The following is an 11,903-nucleotide window of genomic DNA, read 5'->3' as shown; positions in this document are numbered from 1 at the left end:
GAACAAGATTCCTCAGGGGCAAAATGGACAGACGACGTAATTTACTGGTATTTACGGGTCAGCAACGCTGTAGTTCGATATTCAAATCACTAAAATGACGTCAAATGATATCACATATCGTCATATCTGAGCTAGAACTAATATATCGATCCCAATGGGTAGATAAATGTTAAGAATTTTTAATAACATCAGAGAGAGTTACGAATGTTGGAACTGATCAAAACTGACAGGTATCCAGGCACTGTGTAAGACTGATGTCTTCTGACATCTTCCTGAAAAGACATGGCAACGATTCGACCGCAACGTTAACGCAAGTGTAAAAAGTTACAAACCCAGTCAACAAATACGGGATTTGGTCTCGTGTGAACAAGGTCACGTGTCTGTAACCGTAACTCTCGCGAGTTTACGATTGGTCATTAATTATCCTGATGAAGGCGACAGTGGTCATTAAAAATTTGGTAATTCCTTACTTTATTACTTTATTACTTTATTAGAATAACCATTAGCGGCGTTGGAATAAAGTTCGACATTTTACTATGAAATACGGGACTTCAGAACTTAAAAACTTTCTAATGATGCTTCATGCATGTTCAGGCTCCCATGTTTCAATATATAAATCTCCAAGCAGCTCCCTTTCGGTGGCAAAAAGACAGTATCAAATTGGCCAGGCAGTATCCATTAGCCAGAGAAGGTCGCCAGCCACCGACAAAAAAAACGGTCATATATAAAAACCTAACTAACGATCATTCCCCCACAACCTCTGCTTGGAGAGTATGTTTCAATGCTAGAGCGTACGTACAGGGTTTTCTTTATTGATTCCCTACACTGAAGCGGAAAGAAGGACATGGTCCGTGGCCGGAAGATCAATGGAACCCGCTGTCCGACAGCATTTGCAATTTGTGGCTTATCGGTCATGTATCACACATCCCAGTACTCACACAGCTGAGCCCCTGACCGTTGGGAGCAAAGGATCACGGGAAGGGCACATTTGAAGCCACTTGTTTTCATATTTTTGATCTTTCCTCGCATAGATATTTTGAAACTCTGATTTCAGCAGATGCCGCTAAGGCCACAGCAAGTAAATTTTATGGAAGACATCCTCCGCATACTCCAAATCCAATGCTATAGGGCGACAAAAACAAGACGGGACAAAAAAAAAAAAACAAGATTCCTACATTTTGAAATTTAACATAATAAACAATAAAATAGCGCCTTATCGTGTCTCCTGTCTTTATATTCATTTGCCATCCACGTTCCGGCACGGCAACAGACATCTTTGCCCATTTTCGGCACGTTGATCACTTTCAGCGGGCAACAAAATGTCTCCCCCCCCCCCCAAAAAGCAGGTAAAAATTTATGCGCGCTGATGTTATCCATAAAAATTACTTGCTGTGGTCTTAATGCAGGGACTCTTCATAGCAAGTGATGATAGGGGCAGCACCCATCCGGATTATCGGAGACATCGGATACATGTAGAAGACATCAGTAGGGAAACCTGGAACTGATGATAAAACGTGTCTGCCCCATGTTATCTGATAAAAGTGTTTAGTAACTAGGTCAACTGAAAAATTGCAAATTTGCCTCTTGGGGGTACGTGCCAATGTTTTTAGCTTAACAAAATCATCTGATGAGTCACTCACGATTTTGCCCTATATCTATATGTCTCAAGATATAAGAATTAAAACTGGAAAGCCATTTCTACATTCAAGCAAGCAGAGATGATGTGATTTGTGTGAAAATCGTTGAGGCATGCTTCCGTAAATGCAGTACACGACCCTGGCTTTAACCACCACCAAACGTTAGTCCACCCGAGTGTAATCTTTTATATACAGCCAACGTATATAAGAAGATCCATCCATTCTGTAACTGCCCCGCAAGCGTGGAGGGACATATTTTGTTTGTTCTCAAGTCACGGTCCATCTGTAGCGTTAATAGAAGTCATCTATAACAATTACATACGGGAGACGGGAGGCTCTCTCCGTACCGCTGGATAAATGTGACTCTCCATTATGTCTCATGTTTCCGATGCTTCTAGCAAACGCTCACGGCGTTTTAATGGACTAAATGGCAGAAAAAAAATCAAGCTGCCATTTTGCTTGTCGAAAGCTAAGCGTACTGAGCTCAAAACGATATATCAAAGGGTCGATATACCTTTCTTTCTTTGAATGGATGGATTTTGAGTGGTTAGTAGTTGGGGGCTTTTAGATAACGTGTTGTACAATACGGTAACTGGTGGACACTGTCGGATTCACGGTCATCGGCAGTAAATAGTGTGAACTGAAACGAAAGCGGCAAACGTGCGCCGCCTGGCGATTTGTGCCTGATTTGCTTGCAAGTGTCATAAAATCATGAGACAGGAACGCTAGTCACGCACGTGGTTGATTCTGGATGATTAATCATAAAAGAATGTATTGGTAGCTTGGTTCTATCATTATGTTCTATTAGCCTATGTGACTATTGTCAAAGATATAATATAGCATATTGAAAAATCAAATATAATGGCAAGAATATGACAGCATATTGACAAAATGGGGAGTAGCAAAACCAGGCTCGAAGGGGAAGGGAGAAGTCAAAATTCTTTGGTCTGAGATGCAGTTCACAAGCAATCTGGTAGAGGGCTCTTCCCTAAAGCTGTTTCTGCTGAAGCTGGTGAAACCTGAAGCCGGTCACCACATTGTAAGTAAAAAAAAATGAGTAACAATCGTAGACATGTTTAATGTTAAAACTTTTGTTCCAACACAAAAAATTCTCTCACCTAGAGCTTTCGACCAGTCACTCTGGTCTTCCTCATCTTCCTCTGTCTACAACCGTTGACATAGGTAACCAGAAACTTCGTTTGTGTGGTACGGCACTGTTAAAATTATTAATCGAGAAATTACTAACAGAGAGGGGAAAATCGCTCGGTACACATATCGCTCTTTAATAATTGCTTTATAAATATCCAGTACCGGCATGATAGCATCATAACTTCCGTCACTTCCGATTGAGACAGATAGCTGACAGGTTTACCTTACAGGGCGAAACCATTTCAGGGGGATTTTTAATGACCAAAGTGTTGCAGGCAGGAAATTATGATCGAGACAACCCCTCCCCATAGGACGCCTGAAATGGAATAGTCGAATACAGCACTAAAACAGATAAAGCAAAAATATATCTAAAGCAATATGTTGTGTGATTGTGAATGGTAAGGGTTGAGGTTTATAGCAATGATAAAGCCACTTCTAGAACATAAACATGAACACAGTTACCCTAGTAGCCGTGCGCTAGCCTGATTACCAGACCTCAAATGACTTGAAAGAGCGCTAGCCTAGCCTGGTTACCAGACCTAATTTAGCTCCCGAGTCTTTTAATATCCTCCCGGGATACTGTAAATCGCGATTTTTTCAGTAAAGACTCGAGTGGGTACAATATATATAGGTCTGGTAACCAGGCTATCATAGCGCTCTTTCAGGTCATTTGACCTAAATCTGTCAACACCCAAGCCAGGCGTTCAAAAAGCATCCGCACGGTAGCAGTTTCTCAGGCCTGGTTTGAATTAGTGGGAGGATTATAACGTATCACTTGCAGGTGGTCGCTGAGATAATGATGATTTTGTTCCTATAGCCTAAAACCGGATCGCCAGTCTTAATTGTCTCCACCAATGAGCAGCCGAATCGGAGAACTCATGTTTATTCATGAGCACAAGTCACGTGTACGTAAAAAGCCTATAAAAATGGTGTCCTGGACTGACTTCATTGTCGGTTTCTACGTTCTGTGTGCAAAAAATGGACCTCCGGCGATTTTCTCTGTAGTAATTTTCGGTGGAAATTGGTCATTAAGAGGCCATCGCGGGGCGAGCGCCAACGACGAAAGAACGTTTCCAGCTGTACTGTATTCACGGTATGTTTCCAACTTTCACCTTATTCTCTAAAGGTTCAACTTCTCTCCATTCGGTATGAACTATTTAGTGGATATAGAGAGTTATTTCAACACTTTCCAACGGTATGTGTATGTGTGTATTGACTTGATGTTTTCATAAAACAGATGTTATGTGTAACGCAAAGGAGTTTCGTAGGAGTTTCTTTTGAAAGCCATACAATGGTATCTTGAAGTGATGATGTAGTTTCACACTTTTGCATGTAAAACGTCCACCTACAAGATAAGGATAAGATATATACACCGTTCTCTCCTATGATGATGACTAGAACATGCTGTTTAAATCAGACCCTGGGCGTAGTCATCCATGCTCATGAAGGTTTCATATTCTCCATACAAACTCTGATACAAACTCAAGACTTTCGGTTCTTGCTTTGCTTTGCAAGGCAGAACAGTAGTGGACAGTGTGTATTCAAACTTGTTTGTCTTGGAGAAGTAAACAGTTCCGAATGCCCAAGAGATGCCAAAGGCTGTCACACATGTGAGGGGGGGGGGGTGCGTACCATATGGGGTCCTGTAAAGGATTTTAAGAATGACAGTTATCAATCACAAATAACTTATCTTGTAGTAGTGATATTGCTGCAATGTCCAGAACTTCAGAATCTGTCCAGAATCTAAGCCGATTAGTTCCTTCTCTAAATAAGGCAGATTGTTAAAGCTCGCTATAACCCATAACCGAATCTTTGCCTCGAATTCTGGACTTTGTAAAACAGTAAAACAACGACAGCAGCATGTGTACAACAGATACTGTTACAGTAGTACATTATGTTTGAAGACTACCACTTGTTGATTGTTTCCTTTTTTCTTTCCAGGAACCTTTTAGTAAAAGGAACGATACACCACGAGCACACGGCACCACGCAGTTTTACCGACCTTACAAAATTATCCGGGCTCGATCAGGGCTCGATCGCAGCGACCTCTTCGGTTTTAAATTTGGGTCAGTGATCCACAGGGAGCCCACGCCAACGATAGCCCAACAGTTGTGAAAGAAGGACCAAGAGCTTCGACACAGCAGGACTAAATTGAAAGACTAGGAGAAGAGAAGAAAGATGGTGGACTTCGACAAGGTATTGGACCGTATCGGCCATTTTGGTCGCTACCAGGGCCTTTTGTATGTCATGGCGTGTTTTCCCATTTTGTTGAACGGGATGCATTTCTTGGCGGTTGTCTTCGTGGGCGACACGCCCGAGCACTACTGCCGGGTTCCGGGCGACGTACAGCCGGCTAACATGGACAGGATGTACGGTACGGGCAGCTGGTACGGCATCATGAACCAGACTATCCCCATGGAGAAGTCAGACGACGGGAACATGGTATACAGCCAGTGTGAAAGGTAACATGAATAAATAACCTCATAAATATCCTTAGTCAGAGTGAAAGTTAACCCTGAAATTAGAGCCCATATACGGGGCTAACAAGGAAATAAACTTTGTCTCAGCCCCTGAGGATTATCCTACAAGCTGATCTTTTGTTGGCTGCAAAGACAGTATCAAAGTATATATATAAATTGGCCAGGCAGTATCCATTTGCCAGATAGTTAGTTACTGCTTGGAGATTCAACCCGAGTATTACACATTGAGGCCATTGAGGCATGGTGGTCCCTGAGCCGAGGAGCCAGCTTCCGTATATGTGGCTGCAGCTGTAGGCACTTTGGCAAGAAATTTCGGGAAAACAATCTGAGTTCCTGGCGCTACTTGAAACTTCATTCTGTATTGGTGACTTAGCTCTATATGCCTGTCGTAGTATACAGGCTAAGGATATTGAAGAGTTTATTGAAAGTAAAAGTAGGGGTACAGTGTAACACCACAGTAGCCTGGTTACCAAACCTATTATAGCTCCCGAGTCCTACATCCTCTCCGCGGAGAGGATGTAGGACTCGGGAGCTATAATAGGTTTGGTAACCAGGCTAACACCACCGGACAATGCAGGATGTGCTAGCAAAAACTGCTCCGACGACATTTTTTACTCATCACGAGGGGCTACCCACAGCTACCCGCAAACAAAACACAAATCTCACTATGTGCCACCGTGCACGTGAACATAGAACAGGGACCCCTCCCGGTGTTAGCCTGTGTGTCAGCCTTGTTCTTGTTAGCTTTCGTCCGCTCCCCAAGGTCCGCTCTTCGTTGGCGGGGAGCGGACGAAAGCTAACAAGGCTGACACTCACCCGGGCTATCTCCGTGTCTGACACAATGACAAAATGTCACATAAGATAGATGCCATCAGCCGCATTTGCAATTGGCCACAACTATTTGTGTCGGTAAGTGACGACTAACGATGAATTGAGTAAAGAGTTCTGCCAGGGTTTAGATAACGAACGAGGTCGCTGTGTATTCTTACAAGTTGGCACCTCCTAACCCCCAAGAAAGAAGGAAGTCTGCACACTTGACAATTTAGTAAAGGCTGAATTGAAAAACAATTCAATTACGGGATGTATGGAATGTATATTATCATGACAACTTTGTTTGGTTGTTTGTTTATTTGTGCTTTTGTTGTGAATAATGTTTTGGTACCTGTTACAGGTACAGTTCCCCCGAAAACAGAACGTCCAAAGTGCGGTGTGACGGAGGATGGGTGTACAGCAAGGACCAGTACGAGTCTACAGTTGTCATGACGGTACTCGTATTAAGTTACGTAAATTATAAAAGATATAAAAATATACAGTTCAAAGTTTCTTCACTCTATTTGACGACCATGAAATGTAGGAATGTATACTGTTGGGAAAGACGTGGCTTTTTCTCTTCTTAATCTGCCTGAAAATCACAACACAAGTTGGTGCTTTGTATGGGGTATATTGTTTCTAAACAGAGTTGTGTCGCCTATTGTATTTTAAAGTACGGCCAGAGCTGACAACAGAGACCCGGTTGTACATGTAGGGAATGTCTTGTATTTGGCAGCATATCAATCAGGATTACACCCACTCTCTATATAAATTGGTGACGATAGTTTGATTTGTGTACCACTCTTGTATAAGTATCGTTTACAATACTGTCAGAGATATATCATATATGATATCTATTTATTGTTCAGTTTCGGGGAACAACCTTCGGGTGGTATCACGTCTCTACATAGAGCGGGTATGATTTACATTAGTGCATAAAGTGGCTTACATGAAACTTATACATACTGGAAATTCGAAACCGAAGTAGGATTAATTTTTTTTGCGCAATTCTATAAAGTACATTTGTACATAATTCGAGCTTCAAATTGTCTAAATATCATGATATACAAGTAACGTTTGCTTCAACGTGAACGCAATTGTTACCTTTAAGTAAAAGGAGGTAATGTGCTATTATGTTCACTCGTTCACAAAATGGTGATTATTGTGTTAGGAAAATGGGTGAAGTCGTGTCGTGTTTCGTAGTCTTTTGAGACAACATTTGCTTGTGCATGTGTTTGAAACGGCCTCCATGGAAACTCAGCGGCTAGAGGAATAATCATGTCGTTCCGCCCAATTTGTGCCGATTGCTTCCCGGTTGAGCGGCGCTGTGTGCCTGACATATCCGCAGTTACACAGAATCTCCATAATGTAAACGTGCTTTATGGGTCAAGTGGTCATCATATATGATTCAGCAGCATTTGTGAAATGTGTTATGGAAATGAATAAAAAATACTAAAAATACATAGCATATGTAAGATAAATTATGAAAAATTGTTTACATTTACTGTATAGCAATTTTAACTTCGTACACATTGTTATTAAAATGCTTCAATGAAAAAAGGGGAATCTTGAAAATGGAAAATATCGGATTCGGTGTTTTACTGAAATCCGCCATTTTGTTCCAGTGGGACCTGGTATGCGACCGGAAGTGGATGTCCCGTTTGAACCAGGCCATCTTCATGTTAGGCGTCATGTCCGGTGCGGTGGTGTTCGGGAACCTTGCTGACAGGTACTCATCAAATTACGTAGTCAGAACTTTAGATCACTTGAGTTCACCTAACGGAGACGGTGGACGCTATAAACTCCCTGGCACTATTGATCAATTGCTGACGTCACGTATCCGTAAAGTCTCGTGTGAATAAGGTCACGTGACTCTCGCGAGTTTACGATTGGTCATTAATTATCCTGATGAAGGCGCCAGTGGTCGTTGAAAATTTGATCTTCTTTACTCGTTGGAACATTTGACTAGAATTTTAGATCAATTATATTGTGTTGCTAAGTTCTCTAAGCGTAACATTGACCCATCCCATTTTATACAGTACATAATAAGAATGAGTAATAAGACTGAAATGTTGTTCTTTTATATCTTAAGGTTTGGCCGGAGAAAGATCTTTATCGTCTGTATGGTTGGGGAATGCCTGTCCGGCATTGTGAACGCGTTCCTGCCAAACTACGCGGCCTGGCTACTCTTCAGATTCCTGGTCGGCTTCACTTCCAACGGGAGTTACGTGGTGGCGTTTTCCTATGGTAAGTTTGACAGACAGATGAAATATTGTTGACCAACTCTCTCTCGTTTTTCCTTTTCTCTCTCTCTCTCTCTCTCCCCCTCTCTTTCTCTCTCTCTCTTTCTCTCTGCCCATAAAAATACATAAATGTCACGTAGCCTGGTTACCAGACCTATTTGCAGAGGATGTAGGACCCGGGAGCTATAATAGGTCTAGTAACCAGGCTAGATTTTACGGCGATCTCAGATTGAGATCTTCTATTATTTTCCATCCACAGTTATGGAGATCGTGGGAGCTACGAGACGAACCATCTGTGGAATCTTTGTTCAGATGTGGTTCGCTGGAGGCATCATGCTGCTGTCACTACTGGCCTACTTCATACGGGAGTGGCACATGCTGCAGCTGACCATGACTCTACCCAGCCTCATCGTTATTGGGTACTGGTGGTAAGTCTGAACAGACGTGCACTTTTTAGTAGTCGTGATGCGGCAAAATGCATTGAAGAAGCTCATTGAAGATATGCTTGCAATCACGTGATCTAGCACCCGCCATGTTGGTGGGTTAAAGACTCGTGTGCAACGCCACGCCAGTGACGTAATTAAAGAATTATTTTTTTTAATCACTCTGAATACCAAATACAGGTTGCTCCATTACATGCATTCTAACCCTCCAAGATAGCGGCGGCAGCTATTTGCATTTTCCAGTTGTAACGTCACGTCATGATAAAACATTCAGAAGTAGCATTCTTCAACACATAAGCTGGACATTTCTAGTTGCAAAGCAAAGAAAATATTGAGAACCGATAGTTGATCGTAATCAACTACTTGCGGACTACTTGGGATCTCAACGTTATCTCACGACTTTGGCAATCGTGTAACATTTTGCCTGGTTGACCAAATTAAAAATGGCACCATATTGCAACTTAAACTACATGATTATCATGAAAGTTCATCTGTGTTGGTAGTAATCATAGTAAAAGGTTGAACTTAAAATTTATTCCAACACACAGTTTACAGAGATCAAATTTCCAGCGACCACTGTCGCCTTCATCAGGATAATTAATGACCAATCACTTCACAACGTGATCTCTCGAGATGAATTAACGTTTAAACGACATGAATTGGTATACAGTCATACACTTCCTCTTGTGCTTCTATAACAGGTTCTTACCAGAGTCCCCGAGGTGGCTGCTTGCCCAAGGACAGACGGAGGAAGCAGGCGAGCTCATCAGCAGGTATGCCGAGAAGAACGGCGTACAACTGGAACCCGGCTTCATCAATGAAGCTATTGAGCTACATGAACCCACGGTAATACATCATATTGCAAGTAGTCTTAAATGCTAATAGTATTTCACAATTCCCTGCATTAAACTTGTAGATAGATCTAGGTCTGATCACACATTCATCTGTATGGTTGAGTATACAATTATAGCCTTATCGGGCTTCGGGAGGCGGCTAGAAAGAGTAGAAATTGGCCAAATAGAGAGATAACAGGGGAGTCGGTCCGCTAGGAGTACATGCGTGCAGTTTGCCGCGCCCGGCATGTTCTTTCTCTTTTGTTTGGACAACTTCTACTCTTTCCAGCCGCCTCCCAAAGCCTGGTAGAGGCTATACAATCATGCTACGTATTGTAATTTCTGATGTAGTGTTCATTCCTTGGCGTTTAATGAATTACCTTGCTATCTTTTTTTCTCTGTGCAGGCAAAGAAGAGCGAAGACCAACACAGTCACCGAAATTATGGCCTTTTGGATCTGGTGCGGACTCCGAATCTACGGAAAAGGACGCTAAACGTTTGCTTCAACTGGTAAGCAATAAATCTATGTGATGGTCACCAAACGTCATTTAAAATTAACACTGACATTTTCAATCTTCTATATGGATCAATAATTCCCCAAACAATCTCTCACATGTGCTCTGACACCAGCTTCTTGCTCTGAGAATCAACTCTTTTTATTTGACCGGTGCAATGGGTAAGTGGGTACCCGGGTAGTGGGTAGAGTGCTCGCCTTGCATTCGGTAGGTCATGAGTTCGATTCCCTGCCAAGTCTTTAAAAAATGGTACATACTACTTTCTTTGCTTAGCATTTGAAAACTCAGCATTTGAGAAAGAGTATGGAAGTTAAACCACACCACTACCAGTGGACTAGCCCCCTACTGTAGTGATTGCAAGTTGTGTGGACAAAGGGCTATAGAAACGGAGATTGACGCCGCCATATGCGACCATGGCCATGCTAAAGGTTGCGGGGAGGACTTTAACTTTAACTTTGCTTTTTATCTGACGTCTTTTGTCCGAAACAGGTTCGTCAACAGTCTGGTGTATTACGGACTATCTCTCAACACCTCCAACCTCGGAGGAGATGATTACGTCAACTCGTTCACTTCCGGTGCCGTGGAACTTCCGGCCTACGTGGTGACGGTCATCCTGATGGAGAGGATCGGCAGACAGAAGACCCTGTCCACGGCCATGGTGATCGGCGGCGTCGGCTGCTTCTGTACCGTTGCGGTGCCGCTCTCGAGGACAGGTAAATATCCTAGTTATTAACGTTTAGATGCGGTCAAGACGTTTGAACAAGATGGCCGACATTGACATGGCATGAAACAGAAAATTGCGCTGTAAACAGGAGCTATATAAACAGAAGACAAGTGCATGGCAATACGACTAAAACTATATTTCTTAGTCAAATTCTACTTTTACTAAGTTATTTTGTTATATCTCGACTCCTCGAACAATAATGTCTTTTTCTACTCTTATTTAGACTTGATTCCAGTGCGCACGACCTTGGCGATGATTGGCAAGTTCGGAATCTCCATCTCATTCGCGGTCATCTACAACTACACTGCCGAGCTGTACCCCACAGTCATCCGGTAGGTGGCGCTTTAGCGCGGACGTCATCGGTCCATAAAAATGACTTGGTGTTGCCATATCCTCGAATAAGTTGGTTGCGCCTGAATTGATTGACCTGTTAAAGGAGTACCAAAGGGCAAAAGGGAGTGCTTTTTCCCTATAGAGTGAGTTTAAATGAGTACATTATTAGCAGAATTGTTACCATATTTCACTCGCGCGACTTGTGCGACGCGTGTTTTGCAAAGCGATACAAGTAATACCGAAGTATCATTTTCCCCCATGCGGACCCTCTGTTGTTACAACCGTTCAACAAACCTCTGTCTACAGGAGTGTGGCGGTTGGTGTAGGGTCTATGAGCGCCAGGATCGCAGGAATCATCGCTCCCTTCGCCATCATGATCGGAGATCTCTGGAGCCCGCTGCCGCTGATCATCTTCGGCGCCATGTCCCTGGTGGCCGGCGCGCTGGCCTTGTTACTACCGGACACCACGGGCAAACCGCTCATGCAGACCATTGAGGAGGCTGAGCAACTGGGAAAGTAGGTTTAAGTGAAAATCACTATGAAAGAATACTTTGAAGAAAAACTGTCTGGAACAATTATATATAATATAGGTATATGTAGTACGGATCACAGTACAATGATATTTGTGATGCTGTGCTGCACAACCAACGTCTGATATTGTATTATATAATTATTCTATTATTATTTTTTAGTTTCTTAACTAGTTTCTCCTTCTGTTCTCCATATCAGGAAGACG

At 42.6% G+C, this 11,903-nt stretch overlaps 1 protein-coding gene across 1 annotated transcript; it reads left to right on the top strand.

Annotated features, from left to right (window-relative positions):
• Positions 1-3,714: 3,714 nt before the first annotated feature.
• On the top strand, positions 3,715-11,687 carry LOC109477754 (organic cation transporter protein-like). Its single transcript, XM_019779102.1, has 11 exons — positions 3,715-3,879; positions 4,728-5,248; positions 6,438-6,531; positions 7,702-7,805; positions 8,169-8,323; positions 8,579-8,747; positions 9,464-9,608; positions 10,002-10,105; positions 10,600-10,823; positions 11,058-11,166; positions 11,474-11,687. Exons 2-11 carry the CDS (start codon positions 4,965-4,967, stop codon positions 11,685-11,687), a joined length of 1,602 nt encoding a protein of 533 aa, XP_019634661.1. The 5' UTR covers positions 3,715-3,879; positions 4,728-4,964.
• The last annotated feature ends 216 nt before the right edge of the window (positions 11,688-11,903 follow it).

Source organism: Branchiostoma belcheri, unplaced genomic scaffold (genome assembly GCF_001625305.1).
Source record: "Branchiostoma belcheri isolate BF01 breed outbred unplaced genomic scaffold, Haploidv18h27 scaffold41, whole genome shotgun sequence".
Lineage (NCBI taxonomy): Eukaryota > Metazoa > Chordata > Leptocardii > Amphioxiformes > Branchiostomatidae > Branchiostoma > Branchiostoma belcheri.
Note: the sequence above shows the minus strand (reverse complement) of the source record. Positions and strands in the feature narration are given on the sequence as shown.

What these genes read in the sequence shown, in the direction of transcription:
- LOC109477754 (XM_019779102.1), top strand. Translation starts at nt 4,965, where the DNA reads ATGGTGGACTTCGACAAGGTATTGGACCGTATCGGCCATTTTGGTCGC. An exon ending in TTCGGGAACCTTGCTGACAG is followed by an intron (nt 7,806 to 8,168) that starts GTACTCATCAAA and finishes TTATATCTTAAG; the next exon opens with GTTTGGCCGGAGAAAGATCT. An exon ending in CGTGGTGGCGTTTTCCTATG is followed by an intron (nt 8,324 to 8,578) that starts GTAAGTTTGACA and finishes TTCCATCCACAG; the next exon opens with TTATGGAGATCGTGGGAGCT.